The sequence below is a fragment of the Corapipo altera genome, unplaced genomic scaffold (assembly GCF_003945725.1).
Source record: "Corapipo altera isolate COAL_440 unplaced genomic scaffold, ASM394572v1 46, whole genome shotgun sequence".
Lineage (NCBI taxonomy): Eukaryota > Metazoa > Chordata > Aves > Passeriformes > Pipridae > Corapipo > Corapipo altera.
Window position 1 is genome coordinate 2,481,880 of NW_020884883.1, and position 26,337 is coordinate 2,508,216.

General features: G+C 37.8%; 1 protein-coding gene across 2 annotated transcripts in view; it reads right to left on the minus strand.

Annotated features, from left to right (window-relative positions):
- Positions 1-18,915: 18,915 nt before the first annotated feature.
- Positions 18,916-26,337, minus strand: part of MYOM2 (myomesin 2) — a 77,861-nt gene continuing 70,439 nt past the window's right edge. For both annotated transcript variants that reach the window (XM_027641018.1, XM_027641019.1), the window contains exons 33-38: positions 26,019-26,124; positions 23,279-23,442; positions 22,908-22,944; positions 22,763-22,785; positions 21,885-21,940; positions 18,916-19,988 (exon numbers count right to left, since the gene is read on the minus strand). In XM_027641018.1, coding sequence (XP_027496819.1) covers positions 19,662-19,988; positions 21,885-21,940; positions 22,763-22,785; positions 22,908-22,944; positions 23,279-23,442; positions 26,019-26,124 — 713 coding nt within the window. In that variant the 3' untranslated portion in view covers positions 18,916-19,661. The remainder of the gene's footprint in view (positions 19,989-21,884; positions 21,941-22,762; positions 22,786-22,907; positions 22,945-23,278; positions 23,443-26,018; positions 26,125-26,337) is intronic.

Consider the following 26,337-nt stretch of genomic DNA (forward strand, 5'->3'; position numbering starts at 1 on the left):
GCTTTGTCCATGTTTGTTCCATGAAGTAAATAACTCCATTTTTTCTTTCCTATTTCCCTATCTCCAAAAATTATAAGATAGACCTTGTACAGTTTGCAGAAAACTTGCAATTTACACATTCAGTAGCCAGGACAATGTTTCAGCGTGTGGAGACCGAATGATAGAGAGGATACATATTGGACTGAAAGTCTAGAGTAAGAAGTAAATATTCTTTTGCAGGATTGCAGTATTTTGCAACCTATACATACCACCATGCTGAGATTGCAGGCAACAACTCTCCTGCCAACCACCCTGACTATCTCCTGTCGTAGGTTTCATCCTTCCCCTTCCTGTGTGTCACCCAATTCCCCTGCCTGTGTTCTTCATTAAGTGCCTTTCCTAATGGGAAAAAAGTGGCATTTAGGGGAAGGAAAGTGAAGCCAGGGACAGAGGTTCTCCCAGCTACAAAGACTGCTGATGCTAAGGAGTTGAAGACATTGGTACACATATCCTGGTTCTCCTGTCATACTCTCTCGCTTCTCCACCTTCATCATCTTTCTTCCTGACAGGTATTCAGTAAAGACATATCCAAACTCAACTGCATGCTTCTAGTATACAAAAGATTTGAATGTTGAAAGAGGAAATGGAGGGAGTATAAGTCTCGTGCGTAGCTGAAAAACCAAATGGAAAAAACAGCTTATTGATTGCTGAGAAAAAAAAAAAGCTTTGTATGATTAGTTTTTACTTGGAAAGAAAAATAAAAAGGAATTTTTATATATCCTTACAATGCAAGGCTAATGGAAATTCAAAACCAAAGACATTTAAAATGCAAATTACACTTAGGTCCAAAAGCCCTCAGATCATGATATTATTAATGATGAAATAATCAAACTTGACAAAGTTTGGTATAGAAGAGATACATGGATGTCAACCAATTACCATCTTGCTGAAATCAAAGATATAAGTAAAACCCTCAAGTAATACACACCATGGAAATTTCCACCTTCTCCCTCTCTCTTACAAACTATTCGTTCCAATGCAAGTGCATACAAAGATACATTTACCCCTGCATAACCCACCACATAGTTGAAACGGACAACAAATTCTTCTTCTCCCCAAAAAAAGGCACATTGGTCCAGTAAAGTGACTCGCTTAGTAGCTATTGAAATATTACCCACTTAATGACTACTGAATAACAGAGATCCAAATTGTGGTCCTTGAATCTACTCTGACTCTTGCCCTGCTCTGCTGGGACTCCAGCTAAGGCATAACTTGCTGAAAGATGAGCCAGAGCTAGATAGCTGGCTTAAATTAGGAGCAATCATTTTAAGAAAGGACAAGCAAATTCTCATAAGTATTAATGCTTTTTGAATGTTAACTGGGAGACTGAGTGTAGCCATCCAGAGGGCTGTGGTCAAGCAGAGAAATTCAGAGAAAATGTTACACCTGAGTAAGCCTGTTAGCACAAGAGAAGCTTAAAGTATTACAGATGAAAAGAAATCCAGTTTGAAAAAACTCTGATTGGTAACAGAAATCAAGCAACTTCAATTAGACTTGCCCTCAAGGAGATGTCTGGAGCTGCAATGTGGATACAAATTGCATTGCATTGACAAAATACAGAAACTGTCTCTTTCAAAACCACAAAAATCTACTTTGAACGAACAATAGGCCTACTAGCATATCAAGTGGAACAAATTAAAATTGTCAACATCAGAGCAACTGTTTTAAATTGGTAACTTAACACGACCCTAAGGCAGAATAGAAATTAGATGTTCGGATAATGTTCAGAAAACTGAAGGCAGAGATCAACAGCATGCCCTAGGAAACAGCAAAGTTGTAACATGCAGAGCCCTTCAACGAAGTGTTGGCCCATCCACACAAAACACAGCTTTAGAAACTTTTATAGCCTGTGCAATAACCTCCGTCAGAATCATCATCAAAGGAAAATAAGTCATTAGCAATGACCAATCATCAGACGAGTGATTTATCACTAGTCTTCTAAATAATCAGTCATGGTAGTTATGAGAACTTCATTAAAAATATTATGGAATCAATATATAATTTCTACTGTTATGCAATGTATAATCATTAAGAGCATGAAGGGTCTAGTAACATACACCCCTGCTGTCTTCCTAGTGCTGCTACTTGGTTAAAAAAAATATGCATGTATATATATATATATAAATTTAAGCAAATTAAACTCCTGTTCCTGGCATAATTTTTAAAATTCAATTGAAAAATTTATGAAATTGATAAATAGATAAGAAAATTCTAACTTCCAAAATATTCCCCATATGCACAGCAACCAGTCATAACTAATAAAACACAAGATTCCACAAGAATTTAGGAATCAAAATGTTAAGCAGTGTTGTACCTAGCCTTCAGGTATCCTAATGCAGGACAGCTAGACACACAAAAAACAGTATATCAAGCACAGAGCAGCCTAAAGGGAAGTCCTGAAGAAATTATTTGCACTGTGTTAGTGCTTCAGCGGTACCAGGCAAAACAGTCTTCCATTTGGGATTTGGACATAAGAAAGTTCTTAGTTCTTCTTTCCTTCTACTCTCAAAACAAACCAATCAAACCAATTCTTTCAGGGTACAGCTTTTTAAAGGAGGATTTCGCTAAGACAAGACTCAGGTCTCTACAAATACTTTCTGAGGACACAGGGGGAAGATGCAGACTCCAACAGATTGAAGCTTGTCCCAGGAGCTCCCTTGTCCCACCACAGCTAAGGTGCTACCACGTAACTGTAATGTTCTGTACTAGGTACTGGTGATAAAGATAAATGGTGAGGATTTTAGAGAGAAGCTGGATGAGAGTTTGAGAATCATGGGTTTGTTGTTGGGTGTTTCCATTCAGTCTAAATCCCCCATCAGACACCGTGACCTTTTTCTAATCTTTGAATGATCAGCTTTAGGGTGGCTTACAAAAGCTGCTTTGTTCATTCAAAATCAAGGAAAAGAAAGCATGGTGCTGCAGCACATTTAATACTGGCCAGATAAATGTTATAATGTGGTATTATGTTGAACTGATATGCTTGACTGGTTGCTTGCTGACCGAACCACAATGTGCTGGGACTTCAGTCTGTGACCTTTCAGGGGTGAAAGTTGTTCCACGGCACTGACATTTACCCAGGCTTTGAGACTTTCTGCCTTCAAATACAGTGACTGCTTTATGAGAAGTCTTGGCATATTCCACGGTTAAAAAAAAAAAGAGGGGAGGGCAGTGTAAAAGGGCCTTCAGCAGCCTTGGTTACCAGATAAGGAAAGGAGAATGTAAGAAATCTAGAAATGTAAGCTTACTATTATCCCCAGGGAGAGGCAGCTCACCAAAACTCCATTAATTTTACAGCTGAGGCTTAAGCTGAGTGGGTTTTATTGCACAGATGAACACTGGCTGTTCCCTGCTAGGTCTGCCCTAGTTTCACATAATTCAATTACTACCTCCAAACTTCTGTTTGTCAGTGTTCCTTGCTGCAGATATTTCTTCCTGTTCTTCCATTAGTTTGTCTTTAACAATTATCTGCAGATGATAAAACCTGACGATCTTGAAATATATTTAGAAAACTGCAAAATATACATGGTTCTGACCAGAAGTCCTTGCAATATAACAGATAATACTTATCACTAAAAAAGCAGGCAGCAAAGCAGGTAGCTTTCACACACACTAATAATATCATACTGTGAAAGCTGTAGAGAGGATACTGTTGTACTGACAGATAATTTTGTCAATAATATTGCTTTTCAGTTATCTTTTTTACCCAGGTAAATAGTTATTTGATACTGTTAGGGCATTTTCTTGGATCCAAGCTTTACAATTAAAGCAAAATTAGTGTCATTGGTATTATGATAAAATAGAATGTAATCCAGAAAAATATGCAAATCAAGGGAAAGTATATTGCCTAGGCTTGTGCTGTGCGTTCAAGATGATTTACAGTATTTTACTGAATTAAAAGAGCCAGCAGCAATGGAAAGATTATTCAGGGTGGGATAACTTCCTAGTGGGGCATAAAAAAATGTAGCAGTTCCCAGATTGCCCTCAACCCTACAGCCAGAGTAAGGAAGGAAAGGGGAAAAAAAGGGACTGTGATTCAGCATGACACTGACATCACATCTGCCATCACAGCCATTCAGGATCTCTCACAACAGCAGTTATAGTATTGTAACTTGTGCCACCAGTCTGGTCTGAGACACAGCTGGCCCGGGCTCGTGGTACTGGCATCTAAAGTAATTTACAACATCTGTGTACATCCCCCAAGTCACACCGTGTGCCTCGGGGCTGCAGTGAAGAGTTGGATCATTAACTTTAGAGGCATTTAACTTATGCTTGCATTATGACTGCTGCCTGATGGCATCCTACTCCTCTGTTCCCAGGTTGCCATGACAAACTAAAAATCTTGATGCAACCAGAAATTAGTAAATCAGATGAGTTCCATGAGAATTTAGGGGATAGTAGCTCTGCCTCCAATATCTTAACAGATAATCATTTTCATGGCCACTTGACAGTGGCAAAAGTTATGACTTCTGCATACTGCCTCATTAACATTTCTGGGATTTAGCACTTTGGAAAGATGCAGCTGTTCTTTGATTCATGAACACTGCAGCAGTGCACAGAGGATACACATCGCCAAATATTCATCAGCCTAGATTTAGGCACCTGTATATGTGACCTTCTTCTCATCATTGTTTGGAACTCTTAACACGTCTTTGGAATCATGAGAGTGTTACTACTCATATTCTGATAAGAAATCAGCTCCTTTTTCTCCTCTTGGTCTCCACCCTTAAACTAAAAGAACATTTGTTTCATGAAGTTGTAAATGATCATTTTAGATGTTGCTAAATTGGGATTTTTTTACCTGTAAATATGAATTAAACAACCTGATTTATGCACCATTCTAACGAGCACATCCAGAATTAAGTATGTCCTAGATCCTAGTTTTTCCCTCTAAACAGTAAATACTGAAGATCAATGTGAATCGAATTCAGGATAATCTTCATTTTTATAAAAGTACTTCTAGAATATATTATTTAATTCAAAAACTATGAAAAATAATGGCTTGTATTTCTCTTGTCAGGAGCAGCGATATTATGTGACAATTATGCTAACAAGCATATAAAATTTTGCTTTAGAGTAACAAGCTACAACAATGAAAAGGACAGCACATTTGGTTGCATAAAAAAGTTTATTTATGTGTTTACAGCTAAAGATAACAGTTCTGTCATGAGAATCTTACATTGCATTATTGCGTATTGCAGTAAGTAGACTAATATGTGACTATGACCAAGAAGGCTTCTGGCACAGATAAGCACATTGCTGTGCCTGGAAATCAGACTCCTCTATGAAGGAAAATTTGAGGCTTGGTTTTAAGCAGGCTTTTTTCTGATAAATCTTGATCCTCACACCATTTTAATTACAAGTGAAGTAAAATTTACCTCACTGTGTTCATACATTATTAGCTATCAGTCTTCAGGTTTATGATAAAATTATAACCCAGGGATGCTCACCTCACACCCAGTGGGGTTTCCTGCGGCCCATCAGAAAAAAAAATCCAGTGTACAGCTGCTTTCAGAACCCTTTTCTCTTCAGCCAGTTCAGCAGCTACCAAGGAGCAGGGGTTAATTCTAACAAATTGATTTGCTTCTGTTGTGTCATGAGGGAAGGATCAAAAGGAAAAATAGTGATGAGGAGCAGGTTGCAGTTGTAACAAGGGCAGTTCATGTAGCCAGAGGAGATCTTTTCCCACTCCATGATAATTCCAAGGAAAGAGGCTCCATAGCAAATAGCTTGCCAGTTTGTTCCAGTGACAGCAGCCCACTCCTGGACATTTTTCTTTGGGTGCATCTGAGGAGATCGCACTTGTGAATGATGTGGTTGAAGAGGACAGAATAAGTCCAGTTCTCCTGGGAAGTGTTAAATGCACTTGAGTTCCCCCTGCCCCTAGGGTTAGGGTTAGGGTAAATTTTCCTATTTGCTCCTTTTTCATTTTTCTAACCTTTTCTAGTTCATGTTTTTAAGCTTCTCTGCACAATCATCATCAGATTAGAATTGCATTCTTTTGTTTTAAATTAAAACCGAGGTACTCACATCAGTCTAGGATTTAGAGCTTAAATTATGAGGTGATGCAGCAGAAATTACAGCCACTGTCAACATTACATCTTATTGATGGATCTAGGGCTCTTTGTACATCTTCTAGCACCATTTAGCCATGCTTTTTAGTAGGAATGTAAATTTTATTGTAATTAAAAATACGAACATTTGCATTTTTCATAGGACTGTGAGGCAGTTTTTATCTGTCTTGTATCACAAACATCACTTTTAAGATAAACCATCCTACTACTGAAACAAATGCAAACTGAAATGCAAAATGATTAAATGAGACACACTACTGTAAACTCTCTCTTGTTCTCATCAGCCTTTTTCATTATCAAAGGAGTGTAATATCAAATTAGTTTAAATTCTTGACTCACAAGAGAATTCAAAGAGTTTACAAATTAAGATTCACCTGCAAGAATGTTTTAGTGCCAGGATTAAATGTGAACTACCAGTTGATTGATAAGCAGAATTAAGACAAGTGAATAAAGACCTTGGGGACCAAATCTTCTCAGTTCCCAAGAACGTGTCACTTAGCATAACCCCATTTATTTTAATCATATGACAAGTCTGGAACTCAAAATTTCAGCCTGGTGATACACAAGGAGTTGCACCCAGCTCAAGTTCTTTAATGATCCCCATCTCTGAATGCAAAGACAGCTGTATTTGTCATATATCTTTTACAGTAAGAAAAACTTCTTCCCACTCCTCCAGTAAGGGAAGAGATCTCTCACTGAAACATCTAGCTGAACTTCCCCTTTCAGTTAATTCTCATTGCTGTTGAGTTGTGCACCCTTCATCATGACAGGGTCTCATTCTTTTGCTCAAGACCTTTTCCCTAAATCCGTGAACTGAAGAAAGAATAAAAGTTTCACTTAATATGACGAGATTATATGGGACTACTGCAATAACTTCGTAGAATTTTAAGGCAGAAAGAAAATAATCGACCAGCCTGACCAAAAAAACAGTCAACCACTGCCTCACCCCCTAGAAAAAAAACCCAACCAAATAAAAAACAAAACAAATGCACAAATGAAGTTGACCAGCAAGTATTAAATAACTTATAATTTAACTAAACTGTATCTATTCAGAAAGACACTCTCAATTGCTATTGAAAGCTATGTGCCATATGTTAATTGATTCTCACAGTTGAAAGTCAGCTACTTACTTCCAATTTGAATTCTGCTAGACTCAAGGAGAGTTATTTCCTCCTAATACCTGGTGTTGAATGCTTATCAGTTAGTCATTTTTCAAGCAGCAGAAGAATGGTGGGACTTTCTACCCATAATACCCATACTTTCTACCCAAAATACTGCCCATATTTTCTTACATCACTTTTTTCACATACTTTCATGCATAGTGCATCATACAAGGCATAGAATCATGTATTTGTCTCTAGAGGTATATGTGCTTTAGCCCGTATGAAAAACCTGTCTCTCCAGGGAAGGATACCCCTGAGAGAAACCGAGATTTTTATGGTGGATTAGTCACTGTATAGTAGTGCTCAATTTTTTAATTTTTTTTTCCTTTAATTTCTTCTTTAAATTTTAACAGAATCATAGAATCAATTAGGTTGGAAGAGACCTCCAAGACCATCAAGTTCAACCTTTCATCAATTACCACCTTGTCAACTAGACCAGAGCACCAAGTGCCACATTCAGTCATTTCTTGAACACTTCCAGGGATGGTGACTCCACCACCTCCTGGGGTAGCCCATTCCAATGCTTAACAACCCTTTCAGTGAAGAAATTCTTCCTGATGCCCAACCTAAACCTCCCCTGATGCAGTTTGAGGCCATTTTCTCTTAACTCCACCTTGTTACAATCTCCTTTCAGGTAGCTGTAGAGAGCAATTGGCGAGATAAATTACAAAACATCTATTTTTTTAAGTTTTTGTTGTCAGAGTTTTCTATATTTTGACTTGCTAATTTTACTCCAGCTCACAACTTCAATTTTTTCTAGAGTCCCCACTTGCCTATGATAGTGCACTACCTTTACTCTACTATCCTACCCTCATAATTTCATTTTTCTGAGAAGACTTTAAACACTGGTACATTAAAGCTTTTAACAATAAAATGTACTTCCAGTAAATGATAACTAAAGTGTTGCCATTCTGAGTTGAATAGGAATACTGCAGCAGTTGTTATCAAGCTTCTCAAATGTGATTCATACTGCGTAAGATTTTATGCATTCATTCAAATCCTTGTAAAAAAAGGATGTGATACCCATGTCCCATCTGAGATTAGCCATCAAAATAAAATACAATTTTTAAAAAGGAAAATAAGAGTTACATAAACTAATTTCTCTTTGTCTTTCAAATTAGGTGTAAGTTCATCATTGAATCCTTTATTATAATTCAGGAAAATAAACAAAACTAACAGAGCAGAGCTTAAAAAATCAGCAAATCGCAGTTAAAATACACAACTTTTTTTTCTACCAAGGCAGTGCTGCAATTCTTCACAAAATAGCTCATGGCCCTGGTGGCAAAGTAATGAAAATAAAAGAAAACCTTGAAAACAAAGAACTTCTACAGGTGAGAAAAATATATGCTAGATACTTGGTGTTTATTTTGTACCATGCCAGAAGAGCAAGAAAGTCATAAACACTGAGGTTATGGCCACAATGTGTCACTGGAGCTGGGTACATAGAACCAGGGACACATCAGTGAAACTGGAAGGTCATAGTACCCCTTATTATTTTTTCTATTAAAGATTTTGGCTTTATAAAAACAAAGAAAAAAATCTGTGTGCAGCTTGACAGATGAAATCACTACAGAGAGAATACTGATAGTTGTACAGTTCCTGCTCTGTTCCATTTGAGATCCAACCCACTGCTAGTCAACCAGAAAAGAACATTTAATCAGGTTATGTAGCCCAAACATAAGCTTTCTTTTGTTGGTGTTTCTGTTATTAGTATTTGAACAGCTGGTAAGGAGAAGAAACTCTCCAAACTAAAGAATTCACATCCAGCACCTCCTCAGATAGAAGAGGGTGTCCCACCTATCATGAATAACATTCAGGTCACCCTATGTATTGTTTATGAGGTCCAGTGCTGTACAGAGATCCTGAGAAGGGGACAGGTTTAGCAACAAAAGTTTCAGGTCAAGATTTTGCAAGTTTATCTTGAGGGTCTGGTCACAGACTTCCATTTGTTTATTTAGACTCATGTATCTGAGTCCCTTAGTAAGCTTGGTGGTCTTTACACTTATGTGCAGGGATATATCTATCATAATTGAAAGAACAGCTGTTACATTCACCTGACTAGATTGAATCTTCTTGTGCAGCTCAATCACATATTTCTTCTTCTGATATCAGTGTCTTCTGCCACCTAACATTGTTTGCGAACTGAAGTTCTGACTCTCCCACTGCGAATATCCTCATACTGCCCTGAACGTACCCACTGTCAATCTCCTTCTCAGCTTGCAAATCTCATTGAATGTTTAATTTCTTTTTTCTCCCTTCATATTATGTTTGGTGTTATTGCTGAGTCTTCCTTTAGTATCTGAGTCTTAGTATTTGAGTATTTGATAAAGCTTTCAATATTACTATGGCTTGTGGTCTGACATGGTCTTCCCCAGTTACAGCAGTATGTATCCTTCAGTTTCTCAGCAGTCTCTTTCTTCCTGTCACTCTTTCCTACTGCTTAGATCTTTTGATTCTTCTAAGTTTCACCCTTGGTTACCCCACTCACTAGCCATGCTCTACTCCCTTAGAAACTGCCACCAGTAATAATTTTGTCTAATCAACATCAGATTTTTTAAAATACTGTTCTAAGATACACAGATATCAGGCTGTGGAAAGAAACACATAATCCAACCCATGAGCCCATGTTTTTGTCCTTACTGCTGTTGGGCTTTCATATCCAGCTGTATTCTGTTTCATTATTGCCTTGTCCACACATGTATCTGGATACTCAGCCTCACTGCCCATCTCCTTCACTGCAGTCTCTTTCTCCTCTACCTCATACTCTCCCCTGTACTTTTAAAACTCTTCTTGCTCCTTGCTCTCTGCTTTCACAGCCAGGCCAGTATCCCCATGATCAGACGCTCTCTGAGCCTGTCGCTTGCTCTATCAGCTGCCTCCTGGCACATCCATGGTCCCCCTTTTTGTCTCCTCCCTGGGCTCCCTGTAATCCCAGGCTTCCCACAATCTACCCTCATCTGCTCTGCAACAGCATCAGCCAGCTCTCTATTCCTACCCTGCCTGAATCCCACAGGGAAGCAGGAGGAAGAAAAGAGACACTCTTCACTGCAGCATCTAGTTAGGAGCAAAGACACTGCCTCTGGCGTCCCAGAGGGGTCATCTCAAGGAAAGGGTAAGCTGCTGTTGGCTGGAGCTTGACCTATGTGCACAGAACTATCAGAGACTTTTACCTCTAAGAAACCTCTACTCATGTGCAAACTAAAATTTACTGACTTAGTCCAACTGAGACAGGTTTTGAAGAGGACAAGACAACTGTGTTGTGCATATCCCCTTTCCTGTTCCTCTCCATTCAATCTGTCATGAATTTAGGTTGCTTAAAGAACAGCTGTCAAAGGTATCAGCAAAAGCACTTTTAACATGATGCTGTGAAACTGTGTCGTAACAAACTTCCATGACAAGGTTCAGTTTATTACCGGACAGCACAACCAGTTGAACTCTGATTCAGCACTTATCAAGACACAAATCAAAGTTTCTAAGTCAAATCAATGCTATCAAGTCAAATCAAAGTTACCATACTGCAAGATCATACGCAGTATTGGTTACTTACCAAAGAGCAGTTACTGGCAAAAGGTCTCACTATCTCAAGGAGGAATCTTGAGGAACCTCAGGTTAAGGGAAGATCACTGCCATGCAGCCACACTGCCCAGCAGGGATTGCTCAAAGAAGGCTCACTTAGGCTGTCATATTTATGTGAGGGTCTCCACTCTGTGGGTTGAGCTTCTAGATGTATGAACTGGATTTGGTTTATGCTGGCAAAGATTGCTCCTGCGAGAAGGATAAACATTCCTTCAAAGGTTAACCCAGTCTCTAGAGCAGGTGTGCTGGTATCATTCTCAATATGATTCCTGAAACGGAAAACACTGCAAGTTTCGGCTGCGTTTTTCTGGATGGGTTACCCCCTGAGAGGATCAACTTGTTTAACTGCTCAGACTAAAGACTAAAGTCCCTTTTGCCACTCAGTATGTCTCAGTTCTGTCTCTTTAACACCAAAATACAAGATCATCTGAAAGAATAAAGACAAATATAAGCAAGCTGCCAATCCTGAAATGCCTGTGGAGCATCTTTAATTACAGCCTCAGGCCTCAGGAGGAGACTTGGGAGCACAGTTACTGCAAAGTCATTGGCCCATGGCATTTTCAATTAAAGCCTGTCAAGCCCAACAAGATGTGCTCAGATAGAAGGGGAATTACTAGCTATGTTCTTTGGAATGAAATAATCACACATTTTGGCATGGGATGGACATGAGGCCTGATCAAAGCCCATCAGAATGTATCATTCAGAGCTCTGAAAGTGATGGAAATTATGTTTCCAAATCTTTGGTACAAGGTAAGGATAAGGTTCTAAGAAGGGAAATCACAGTTAATTAAATGGGCTAAAATACAGGCAATTTGATATCCTGGTTGAAGCCGAAGTAAAGTTAATTTTCTTCTTAGTAGCTTGCAAAGTGCTGTGGTTTGGATTTAGTATGAGAATAATGTCAATAACACACTGATATTTTATTGTTGCTAGAAGTACTTACTCTAAATCAAGGACTTTCCAGTGTCTCATGCTCTGCCGGCAAGCAGATGCACAAGAAGATGGGAGGGAGCATAATCAAAACACCTGAACTGGCCAAAGGGAAATTCCATACCAGGGAATGTCATACTCGGCATATAAACTGGGAGGGGAGTTGGCTGGGGGTTGTTAATGCTGCCTGGGAATGGTCTAGGTATTGATCAGCATGCGGTGAGTAATTGCATTGTGAATCACTTGTTTTTCTTGGGTTTTATTCCTCTCTTTCTCTCTCTCTCTCTCTTCTTTTCATTACAAATAGGAGTAGAAGTAATAGTAATTTTTTTTAAATTATTAAACTGTAAGTATCTCAACCTACAAAGTTTACCTTTTCTTATCCCTTCTTCTCCCTACCACGGTGGGGGAGGCTGGGCAGAGTGAGCAAGCATTTGTATGGTGCTTAGCTGCCAGATGGTGCTAAACCGTGACACTCGATGATGCAGAAAACAGAGAGGTCTGCAAGAGATACCCTCTGATTTGCAGTGGGACATTTCAGGCAGTCACAACAGGATAGGACACAGACTTACTTCTATGACTAAGCCTGAAAAGAGTGAGATCCATAGGAATTTAGCTGCCTCTCTAAAAGGAAAGTTGTGCATATAAAACATGATTGTGCTTAAAGAGAACACAGAACAGGTTTAAGACCCCCCCAAAGAATGTAACAGGTTTGCTTGTCATGCTCAGAGAAAAAAAGACACATCCAAGAAAACCTGGAAGTCCATGAATGCCAAACAGACTGCAGCAGCAAGGGGTATGTACCAAGATAAGGAAAAAGGTCTCTCAAGAGCCCAACCTGTTCCTGAAAGGTCAGAACATAACCTTTAATAGCAAAAGCTGCCACAGGTGTTTACTGTATGTGACCTGGAGGTCTATTCAAAAGCTAAGAAGAAAACCAGGAAGTTTTCTTAAACTTTGCAGGTTTAAGCCTGCAAAGTGCTATATACATTGAAGAGGAGTTGAAGTACAAATGTACCAGTTAATCATAACCCATTTTTTCCTTAAGTTACCCAAAAATTAGTAGGAGGACAACCAGTGGAGGATGATGAGAAAAAGGCATCATGAACAGGAAAGGGTCAACATCCATACATGCTGGGTTCAGTTACCAACACTACAAAAACTCACAGGTGGCCGAACCAAACATTTCATTTTCATTAGGATAGGTTTGCTTGCTGAAAGAGGTTATTAGAACAGCAGGCCACGTAGCCTCAATTATTTACTTCCTAATAGGTCACTAAGTCTTGATTCTATCAAACACACATTTCATGTGACTACTGGTGCTTGGACACTTCAGATACAACCTCTTCTAGTAAATTAACCAGTGCTAAGGCATCAGCACTGAACTTAATTACCTAGTACTTTTACTTGTTTGGACTGACCTTAGCAAAGTTTTACTGCAGGTAAGCTCACACATCCCTAAACACCTCCTGATCTGAAGTTAGGGTGGATAAGTACTGTCTCCAGGGGGCAGTTCAAGTGACATCACACTTTGTGGTGGGCACTAGAAGAGTTTAATGTGATGTGTACAGCATGTTGGCCTAGGGACTAGATTAGTAAGCCCTGTGCTGTTTTATTTATTGAGACAGATTCTGCCATTAAAGCAGGATCGAAAGACAGCAGATGGAATGACAGAGGAAGACAGATCATACCAAGAAACCAAAAAGCCTAGAGAGTAACAGAGCTGAACAGAAAGACAACTGTAACTAGTCAGAGAAAAACAGAAGACTAAAGCAGACAGATTCAAGCCCAGGAGCAGGAGGATTCAGAGCTTTTGCCAGTCACTGAGATACCTTAGGCAGAAGCAGTTGGGCTTACGAGAACCACAGAATGGTGCTTCTCCAGCCAGAGGCTGCACTTGGCCAGCACAACAGAGAAACTGTACAAGGCACATCTTGTGGGCTTAGCAAAAGGACACTAATAGACCATGAAAAGCTTATGGCATCTATTGGTTGAGATATTGCCACAGAGATGGCACTGAGAGAAGCAAATGCAGAAACAAATCCCCCCCAAAAACAGCAGCATCACCACCAATCAAAAACTGAGACGAAGACCTACACGTTTAAATGGGAAGAAGGCCTAACACAATGTCTTGATAAAGGCCAAATGACAATAGTCAACTATGAGCTGGGACAAAGTGACTGCTGTAAGTCAGCAAATACTTGCACAGATATTTCAAAATAACCTGGATATCACAGAGAGGGTAGAAAATTACAAGAGTTCAGCAGAGGAAGCCAGCCTGTAAAAACACAGCAAAAAATTCAGCTGTTATGAAGCATGTCTATAAATAGACTTTTCAACTAAAGAGATAAATTAGAGAAATATGGTGCAAAATTTATCACACCTTCTGATATATGACTTCATATATCAGCCTTGCAGATGTCTCCCATCCAACCAGGTTTTACTAAGCTCCTTTTACAGTAGCTGAAAAGAATATACATGATTCACCTCACTTATTTGAGACACCTGCTTTAGAATGACATGACTTGTGCCCTACTGGTCTCTCTATTTCCAAGAAGGGAGTTTCAGTGATTAGCTCAGATGGAGACATCTGCATGTGGCCTCGTAACTCCCAGCCAGGGAGTCGTCTTGTGTTTTACCTCCCATTAAGCACCATGCAGGAGGTTGATTGTCGTTTTCATATGTGGAAGGCATTTTTTCCCAGACAGCTAAAGTGGCATACAACTATATGGGGTTCTTTTTCACATAGTCATGCAATCAAGAGGGCTGGCTTTGGGTTGATTTACAACAGCTGAATTGCCTTTTAGTGTAACTTCTTCATTCAAAATGGTCCAGTGGAGGTCACTAAGCCAGTAGACTAAAATTTTGATTGTGATTTGTACCATGATTCAAAATGGTAAAGAGCTGCACTGGCTCTGTCTTTAATAGAAATTGTAGTTCTTTCCATCTGCCTCTCTTCTACATGCTGTGTTCACTGTCATAGGATGGATAATGGCTTCCCACAGAGGCCCTCAGCGGGGTGGAGTGCAAATTCACTCTTGGAATGCACTGGTACTGGTGAAATCTGCATGGGACAACCTTGCTGGATAGTTTAGGATACCACAGGAAAGGCTTTAACTTCAGCTGTTGAGAATATCAGTTCTAACTGCAGTAGGGTGTCTAAGTCTCTTTTTCCTAACAGATTGTCAGCTGTACAATATTAATAAAACAGAGGAGCAACAATAACAGAAAATGAAGTTACATTAACCTAAAAAATGAGACAAGTGTATTACAAGTTAACAGTCCTTTACTACACCCACACCAAGTTCAAATGTTCACAAATGAAATGGTGTGAAGTCAAGTGTGCTATTTTTAAAATATAACAGACTGATAAACCTTGAGCTAATACCTAAGGACAAGGCTGGTACTGAGTTACTGCACATTCCAGTGAGGAATTAAATATTAATATAGAAGGCTAGTGGTAGTTTCTTACAGGTCTTGACATCACTGAATCTTGCAGCGGCAGTGCTAAGAGCCAGACCCTGTGCTTTTTGCTTACAGACCTCATGATAATTTCAAATGGAATCTTCCTTCTGTAAAGGCTGAATAAAAATTGTAGGGCATGGGCCTTGCAGCGTGGAAAACAGTGTTTTAAAAACTTGTGGAAGCTGCTAAGTCTGAGAAGTTTGCATTTAGAGCTTGAACTCAAATCTTCCTTCATAAATATAGCCAATACACTGGTGTTTTCATATCCTAAGGAGAAATTTGATGTAACATGAGCCTTGCAATATTTTACAAGGCATGCTTAACCTCTTAATGTGTGCCATGCAAAGATTAAGAGGCAGTGTTATTACTTGCAAAATCACCCGCTATTTCCGGGAAACAGTCATCTACTGGATCTGTCCTTGTCACTGGCATAAGTATAATGCTTTTAATAATCTCCCATTACCTAATGATGTGGTTGCATCAAAATGATGGATATACTATAGCTGGCAGAATTTTTTAAGATCTTCTCATTTCTATCTTGTTCTTCTGGTGCCATCTAGAGGTTTTATTCTTGGATTTACAAAACAGAAAATAAAGTGCTTTATTATATTTCAAAGTTTCCTTTAAAAACCATCTGTGATTTAACATCACTTAGGGTGCTATTATCACTGAACCTCCGTCTCCATACAAGAGCAGATTAATGAAGTGAGTACAAGTTTTTGAGCTGTGAGGTGCAAGTGAGCCTTATGGATTGGAGAAAGATTTACACTAGAGGCGAATACTGTCATAAAAAAAAATCTTTTCCTCATAAAAAGCACCTATAAATTTGCCTTAGGAGGAATTTTCATAGAACTTGTTTTCCAGAAAATAAACAGCAACATATCAAAGCAGCTTCAAAGGAAGCAGGTGCTTGGAGAAAAAGCAGCCTTGCCAGTCTTGTGGCAGAATGCCAACATGACAAGCACAGCCACGACTTTGGCCCATCAGCACAACTGGCTGACATCTTATCTGCCTCCCATGACAAGTCTGTGATGCTCCATTTCACTCTAGCATTGCTTAGAAAAGTGCAACATGAAGTTCAGACAACACAAAACTCAACAGTGTGACAGAAAATCATTCTAATAGAAACATTTCTTCTTAAAAATAACAGAAGCAGCTAACTTATTGTAATGGGCTCCTAGTTTTATAGAAATAATAGACTAGATTCACTTCTGGTATAAATGAGTCAATTCCCTTGACCTTAGGGTGAAAAGCGATTTGGCATCAGACCTTCTCCAGCATGACACTTACCTTCTTGTTTCCCCCGTTTGAAATGTTTATTAATTAAGCTAATGCTAGCACCAGGTCTATGGAGGGTGTGTGCAAATGCTAATATGCCTCACTATGTATTCCATCTAAACTGATTACCAGAGCATTGTGTTTGTCCTTCTAATATCCATCCAATTGTATTGCCCCTCCAGGCAACTAGATGCACATTCACTCTGAAAAGATAGTCCCTTTTATATAGAGTTGACCCAATTCATTTCGTAGCACTGGTGACAAGATTTTAAAATGTGTACAAAGGAACTAAAGGTGCACTGAACACTGAAAAATGTGAAAGAGTTTCTAGGCAATCCTTAGCCTTTTGAATACAATGTTTCTGTGAATGATAATTTCTGTACTTCAGTAGAGGATTAACTGTCATAATAAATTATTTCTGTTTGCCTGGAAGGAAATAAGTGAAGCTTGCTTAACTAAGAAGGCCAGCTAAAGGTACAGCAGAGATGAGACTAACCTTGTCTCCTGTGCCCCTGAAAGGCTGCCATAACATGCAATAATTTGATAGTGTCAGGTAAAATTAACCTGTGTACTGAAGAAGGAGATAAGAATAATATTAAATTCCTACTAGTTCTCATTTTGTATGCTACAGAGACTGGCTCTCATGTTTTGTGAGCCTGCCATAGTAAGATTTTGAAACTCTTAAAGGCTTTTAATAAGAAACTAGAATTAAAAAAAAAAAAAAAAAAAATCTCCTAACTAAACTACTTTGTGGCAATATCATGTTCTTCTGTCTTTAACCCTCTTGGATGCTTTCATTCACCAACCAGCTGCAGAATGCGGTTCTATAGCCACAAGTTTTCACCCAAAAGAAGCACTTTTCATCACTGTTCAATGTAATTCCTGGCTGTTTATATTATACTTAAATATAAACTCACTGTTCATTTGCTTTAAGGTATGAAAACCTTTCAAAAAGCTTTTTATTTTAAATCAAACATCTTTTAATAAAATGTGATTAAAGACTATTTCCTTTCCAGAGCTGGTCTGTTGTTTTTTATCATGACTACTCACAGATATCAATGAGTTGCAAAGGAGACTTGCAGTCTTTCTTCTTTGAGGAATTTGAAACTGCAGAGAATCCATCCTCATCATTACCTGTTCAGACTATGAGGTTTCTAAATTATTTATATTACCATTCCCTAAATCCTTCCTTCACTACTGAAAATTAAGATAAATTACAAGAAAGGGAGAAAATCTTTAAAATCTAGCATTTAACAAGCTCACGTGAGAGTCAGGATGTCTAGATCTAGTCTCTTTTTCAGTTTGTTTACCCAGTCAGACAAAGTTAAAAAAAAAGATAAGATAAATAGAAGCAGCACTTCCAAACACAAGCCAAACTCAGCATTACTGTACTACCCTTGGTGGTCAGAGATACAGGTTCAAATCTCCACAGATGAGGAGGAGGAAGGGGATTGCTGCTCTCCTGTCTCTGAGATGAGTGCTCCAACCTGCTATATCTGACACGTTGTAAATAGGCTTATTATTTAGTCTGCTTTTCATCTTTCCTCAAAACAAAATAACAACAAAAAAAATTGGAATCAAGTGAATTGTTTGCCAAGCAAAACAATGAAAGGTTTGTGTCACTTAGATGAAATTTAAGAGAAAAAAAAAAAAAAGAAAAGAGAAAAGAACTGAGATTACATTTGTTCTGAAACTGTCCGTTTTCCTGGGGTTTTTCAGTTTGCTGTGGAGAAAGGCTGGAATTCAGAGCTGTATTGCCCACACTTAAATTCGGAAGCTGAGACTCAGCACCAGCTTTCAGTCATGACCCCAAACACAAATTACAGAACCAATACTTGTGCCAAACACTTTCATCCGATTTCTCCAATGAAGATCTTGCAGAGCACCATTTCTCCATGCTGCCCCTCATTCAAGCTCCCCTGCCTCCCACAGTGCTCCATTTTCCTCTCATTTATCCTAGAGACGGGGGGGAAGTCACGAGAGAGGAGGGTTACATTCAATATGTTTGTATCACTACTGTTACTTTCTATTACAACTCTTTTCTGGAAGCTTCTTAGCAAATAACAAAGTTTCATCTAGGTAGATAAGTGGACTTTTATTGAACAGGGAGCCTGATCTGCAAAAAACCATAACTGCAGACACTCAATCATATATTGCATGACAGACAGGTAAGCAATTGCACTGAATCCCATCTTATTTGAACTTTTCATGATAAGCATATATTGAAATTTTTGCCTAGCAGAACACAGAAGAGTTCTCTTGTTCTTTTTATTTAGAGGAGAATCAAAGACATAATTATCTGGAGTGACTGAGTTGTATACATATCTTTTGGTATCAGTTTAAGCTTGATCTGTATCGTAAAAAGTAAAATTAATGTCGCAAGTGCCACCCAGTGACTGTGATTAACCATATTTTACATTCTTTATTGAAAGTTAATAGTCTTCATGCTACCAGCTGTGAAATTGTGCAATAAGTAATAATGAAACAATTAAAAAGAATAAACAGAACTAGTTAGGTGTGTTTCAGATCAGTGAGTAGTAAAGGCGACTTTTAAAGTTTTATTAGCACAAAGCAAGAAAAACAAAATACAACTATGTGACCTATGGTTGAGTGAGTAAACAGTGAACATCTGTAAAAGTCTACCAAAGTCATACTATTGATAGAACAACAGTAACACTACTAAATGAAGACTATTCACTAGACTTACAGGACCAGAGGTTTCAAAGTCAAAGGGACCATCTCTGAATATCTATCTAACTGCAGTTCACTACCTTTACTAATGGCACATTTGCTCTCAGAGGATTGCTGAGTTGCTTTCCAAATGGTTGAGAAGTGTGAAAATGGAGGTTTACTGTAAGTTTGTAGGTTTGTGAAACTTGCCACTGCATTTGAGAACCACTGGAAGGAATTTGGCTTTTTGCTGTTTGCAAGTCCCAGCCTATTACATGTATTCAAAAATGAGATTGCTGCAGATGTGTACAGCACCATAGCACAGCTACCTCCGTAAAGAAAACTCTTAAAAGCTCAGTTTCCCTTTGGACATTACCAATGAATTCTGTGTGGGAATAGCTCAACTACAGCTCATGTATTCCATTTTGTTTGTAAAACACAGTGTCAAGCTTCACTTGTTATTAGATTTTCACTTGTCCTCAGGTTTGAGGACTTCTTCTGATGGTGGTATTGGCCTGGGTTTAGCAAGCTGGCCGGGCTTAATTTCAGGCATTTTTTCACCATGTCTGTACACACTTACAGTGACATCCACTGTTTCCCCACCATATTTGTTTTTGACATGGATGCTATATTTGCCTGAGTCTTCTGAGGTCACTCCCTTGATTGTTAAACTGGCATATTTCCCTTGTTCCAGTTTAAATGAATAGTGCTCATCAATTTCAAAGGCCTTGTCATTCTTGAACCAAACAACTTCAGGATCAGGATTTCCAAATACAGTGCAGGTCAGATTCAGCGTCTGGGAGAGGAAAACAGAAGTAATTTTGAGATCAGTCAGTGAGATTTTTTTAACCAGAATATTCAGACACTTTTTATTTCTATTTAATTAAACTATAACATGGTATCATGTTCTTGAAGACTGAAAGTAGTGTTCCTAATATTTCTTTTTTCCTTGATTCAAACTTTCCACCATCTCACCAGTGACTGCAATACAGTACTAGCCTCAGGGTTAAAGTGTCTGAAGATGGTAAGTTGGACAGTCATTGCAGTCCTGCTTGCAGGAGACTCCTGACAACCTATTAGTCTGACATGAGGTTCAGGCAATGATAGCTTTAAAAACATCCTTAAAGCTTCCCTGTACATGACAGGGAGCAAGACTAAGCAAATCTTTTCTGACCAAAGCCTCCCAAGGTTATTGCTCGAGATTATTAAAAAAAAAAATCACTTAAAAATAGAGTATATAACATGAATCACTGGACATCGATTCCAGGTGCTGTTGACTAGTAAAAGAGGAAACATTTCATGAAGAATAAATAATGCATAAATGTTGGTAAAGTGCTCTTATAATCATAGAATGGTTTGGGTTGGAAGGGACCTTAAAGATCATCTAGTTCCAATCCCCTTGCCATGGGAGGGAAACACTCTACAGGCAGGGACACATTCCACTACACAGGGTTGTTCAAAGTCCTATCCAACCTTGCCATGTGTTACATGCATGTACAGCATATTCAGAAAATAACCAAAATTACTTAATAGACATTCCTGGTAGCTTAGGTATTTTTCAAAGACTGAACTGAGGTTGAAGGAGGTCATAAAATTTTCATGGTCAGTCTTCCAAATTTTTATAGGTTTACTACTGAAACCCGTTTTGACCATCCCTCTGCATATGTATGTAAACTTCATGTACTTAGGCATAGTGATCACATAACAAATGAAAGAATCATTTAAGAAGTTGCATTGATTACTTTAGTGCCTACTTTGTCCATCTTTGCTGGAAACTCATTCTGTTCAAAATTCTGCCCTAGATAATTAAGTCACCTTAAGAATTTCACATATGCAACATTGTGTTAGAAAAAAAAGAAAACAAACAAACAAACAACAACTCAAAACTAATAATTTCTACCAAAATTCTTCCTTATATTCCCTCCATATTCCCCTTCAGGCTTCACCAAATCCTGAGGGAGCTGAGAAATTCCACCTGAGTTCACATGTCCATGTTTTGAGCACTGTTTTTCTTGACTGATGGTGACTGAATAGGTATGATATAATTCAGAGTAAAAATAAAACAGGAAGAAATTTTAAGTGATCAAATCCACCATATGTTCACTAATAGAAGCAAGTCTTGCATACTACATGCCTCCAAAGTCAGAAAGAATGTTGAAGGAAGATTTACACACTCAGGGTACAACCTAGTGATAAGCTAAATCTGTGAATATTCTTGAAGAAATGATATCATGTAGGAAGTAAAGTTAATTAATATCATATAGGAATCAGCCTTACTATAAAATATTTAAAGGAGTAATGATGCAAATGTAAAAATAAAATTTTGGGAAAATAACCTACTATCTACTAGCACGAGTTTCATTTTTTCTGTCCTTTCTGTAACATGGACAATATTTAATTACTATTGCTTTGAAAAGTTACCTCATTTAAGAGCAATTAATAATTAACTCATAAGAATTAATCAAGTCTTAATAAGTTAATATTAAAAACTTAGCAGAGAACAGATATATTCCACAATAATTTATATAATTTGGATCTGTTGTAATCTATTAAATTTTAGATCTGACCTAAAATCAAATTACTGTCCTACTGCTTTCAGCTTCTATAAAATCATCTGCAATCCCTCCCCTTTTGTCATCAAAGTAAACCTCCCACCACTCAACATCGACTCATTGACAAAAACTGTCCTTACCTTCCCATCCATTATAGTAACAACATCAGGCAAACCACCAATGACTTTACCACGATCTAGGAGTTAAAGAAAAATATGGGACTGTGTGAGGTTTAGCCCTCAAAAATACTCACTTTTTAATGATTTTACAACTCAGTGTGTCACAGTTTTTTTTTCTTTTTTTCAGAAAACATAATACAACTTTTGTGTTATTTTGTGGTGGGGGTTTTATGTACTGTAAAATCCCCACAGATTTTTTTTAGTAGAAATCGTGCTATACCATTCTGAACTTACACATGTAACAACCTTGAAGCTACTGCTGACCTTGACAGTTTGTGCTTTGGGCCCAGAGCAAAGCAAGGAGGATGCTTTTAGCATCTTGGTAGTATCTAAGATCTAAGGAAAATTTGTTCTGCCGCTGTCTTTGTGGGCAGAAGCATCCTGTCATTACCAGGGGAATTGATATCATTTCCAGCACTCTTACAGTCCCTATCAGTAACAAGCTTCCCCACTATCTAGGTCTCAGCAAGCAATGCACAATAGGTATCAGCAGGCAATTTTTTACTTAATAGATAGATACCAATATTCAGTATTATCAGCAGCTTTCAGAGTCAACACCTCCTTGTATGACACACAAATCACATTTAATCAAATCTCTGCAGATGCAGGAAGATACAGTGGAGACTTGCAAAATATGCAAAGCTTTCAGTGGGTTTCCATTGGAATTGAAGACAACTAAATCCACAAATTACTACTGCTATTGCAGTATTTTGTCCTAGCAGAGGATTTCTACAGTCACAGAACTCAATAAGTTGTGACAGCATATCATGACGGATGCCTTAAAAAGAACACTAGACTACAACATGGAACACCTATGATATAATGTAAAATAAACTTACTCTTCTCAGCAAAAGCAGCTGCCCTAAAGTTTTTGAGGAAGAAAGAGAAATATATAATGTTATTGATGAAATTAGTAATGAAATATTTTTTGTAAGTAAAGACACTGTTGTTACAGCATTAAAATGCAAAAGAGGTAGCACTTACTTGAGTCGCTGGAATTCTGCAAGTGCATCATCAAAAGCTGTAACAAAACAATTGAGAGGGTTATCGTCTATCAACATAACTTGCACTTGGGGCTCAGTACAAACTTTTAAACACATGCCCATGTTACAGTTCTCTTAAAACCCATACAGACTGATACAGTAGTGTAATGGGAAAACTAGGCCCCTGAAACCCAATGCAACTGATGCTGAAACCAGATACAAGACTAAAAAGATCCTAACATTTATAAGACTGAACTACAACTGGTTCTGATCAAAACCTGTCTGTTTTTAATGTCATTCCTCTGACTATTGCCAGTAAAATCTGCATAATCTATGAAAAGGTGCCATATAAATCTGACATTATAAAAATACCTTGCCCAGACAGATCAAGTGTCCTTTTGTAGGATTCCTTGTTACCAAAGATTTCAAAGGTGTAGTTTCCCTTATCCTTTTCTGTGGGTTCCTGTATCTGCAGCCATGCAATATCCTCTCCACCTCCAATCTTCATCTTTTCACCAGAAGAAATCTTAGATTCCCTGGAAAAAAAGAAGAATAGAGATGAGTTTAAACGTTCTTTTCCTGTATATTTGCCATAGGAAATCATCTATAAAAAGTTACAAAGGATAACATACTATTCCAGAACTACAGATAGATTCTAACTAATGGGAGAAACTTCCCAGAAGACTCTTTGCTTCCTACTCGGGGTAGGAAACACTTTGAAACCATTAGCTTGAGTTTTCATTTCAAAGATTAATTTGTTCACCCTCTTCTCATTCTGCTTCTCTCCACATACACAGCTGTTTTTACATCTACATGGACATACATGACTCTATGTGAAAATGTTTAGAGTTCTGTACACTTCATACACAGTAACATAGAATAGATCAGAACAGCAAATCTGAGGCAGATCACCTTTTCTGATGATGGAAAAACATCTTTTGTCTTACAATAACTTCAAAAACTTGATTAAAAAAAAAGAATAAAATATCTGTCTAGAATTCCTCTTGCATAAGTCAGAATACACCTTTGGGTCTTTAAAAACAAGACAAGAAAATTTCTTAACTCTTGATAAGTAATAAAAAGCTCTTTAAAAACAGTGGTATTATATTGACTTATCATCACTTCCTGGTTAAGAATAAAAGAAATGCCCTATGGATTCAGATCAGGGGGTCTTCTGATTTACAATCTGTCATGAAGAGCGAAACAGAACACGATACTTAATGAGAGCATGAAAACCAAACCCCTTTCAATGGCTTAAAGAGAAACTTTCCTCTTTCACTCATTAACTAAAGAAATATTTCTTTTCATTCTTCCTCCCAAAACATTTTTAGCTGGAATTTTTAATAGATGAAGTCAGTTTTAGCTTCTCCTTGATCATCCATTTTATTTGCCTAGACAGAGCTGATTTGGATTCATAGCTAGAGTTACTTTGAGGGGAAAAAGGTATTTTTATGATTTCCCTTTCTGTAAGACAACTACATTGAGTTCAACCTATCAAATTAGATTCCTGGATAGAAACTGCTATATATTAGAAAATATTGCATATAATATTCTCCAGTATGCCACGAGTGGATGACGCATCCTAGCTTTAGGATTTTATTGTATTCTGTGCTGTGCAAGACAGTGGGTAATTCAAAGCTAGTCAGAAATTCCCATTAAAAAAAAAATCATGGTTCTTGTAGCCTTTCAATTTTTCCAGGAAAAAATTTGCTATAATTACATTTAAAGGAGCAGGGAAGTTTGGGGAGGCTGACAAAGGTTGGTTAGTTGGTTTAGTCTTTGTTTTAGCTTTAACAGCTCTGATTATAATCATTGTATTCACTGAAGAATTTAAACTATATTTGTTCAGGATCTGTGTTCAATGATCTTCAAGAAAATCAATGAGTAAGACATTATAAAATCTGAACTATTTGGGGAAGAGAGGGAGTCTATGTAAATATAAATACACACGCTGTTATTTCCATATTAGCCATATTAGTTTTATATTTCTGTGAAATAGATGGTGGAATGGACTAAGTCACTTTTAAAATTCAAGTAGATATAGTAAAAGGCAGAGGTAAAAATTTTTTTCTTTTCCTTTCCATCATATTAGTATCATACTTATGAAAGAAGGAACAGAACTTAATAAATACAAAGCTTGAGGTATAAATACAGTTTCACATCCTTGCAAAAGTGTTCTTCAGATCCTTGAACCTGATAATCATTGACACTTTGTGTTCCTGTCTGCATAGAAAGCAAGGGCTGGACAACATTGCAAATCTAGGATACCATACTGATAAACCAGCCTTTCCTGTCCAAGTCAGAGCGTTTCACTGTACGTCATCTTTGTAGGCCATAGAGGAATATGATAGTTGAAATCACCTGAAGAGTTTTAAAATCCTTTCAAACATTACCTGCAGCTTCAAACAAGCAAGGACCTGATATAGTGAAGCATGTGGACACAAATTTAACTGTAAATACACAGTTTAAATGTGTCAATGTGTAGATGATTAGACTGTCTCCAAAGTCAAAGATTAACGTGAAGATTGAGAGTGGAAAACTGTAAGGAACTTTACAGTTCCTTTTTGACCATATTCTTATCTCTGAGGACTATACTTAAAGTATTGTGTACCTCATTGAATAACTTTTCAGAGAGGACTATCAACATTAAAATATTTTGGGCTACTTATGACTGTATCAGTTTGAAAAAAAAATAATTTCTTAATACAGGCTTTTATTACACCATAAGAGCAGATCCTTGGCATTCACCTAGTACTGGAGGAGAGTTTCATTCACTTTAAGAAAAGAGCAGCCCTAAAAAGGAAACTATGCCCAAATATTTTGCTATCTTTTAGTCAACCAATGGAAGACAAACAGTTTCATGTTGAATAAGAGAACACAATACTGTAGATACCTTTTTCCTGTCTGTTACAACCCTCTTGATTGTTGTTGGACAAGTCTGTTAATATTTCTTTTATCAAATGTACTATCCATGTTAAAAAAGAATATAATGTGCTGGAAAGAGAAATTGATTAATGTGGTCCAGTTACTAAATAATGCCACAGAATAATAAATAATGAATCATAAAGACAGCATTTTTTCTCAAATAAAATTGGAAAAAATTCTTATCTACCTGTGACACCAGCTGACTTTCATTTCCTCATTGTAGTATTTCAAGAAACACTGGAGCCTTATTCCTTCCTCATTGCAAAGGATCTTCAGTGGAGAGGCTGACTTACCTACATAGAATATATGTGGATCAAACAGAAGAGAAAGTGGAATGAAAAGGAGGAAACAGTCTAGTGGACTATCTGTATTGCCAGGATCTGGGCCATGATTCTCAACTACCACAGAGACAACTGTCATACCTCTCAAGGGACATCTGCTGATTTATATCAGGTGAAACTTCAGTATGAATTTATGGTTTTATTGTCATATAAAGGCATTATGAA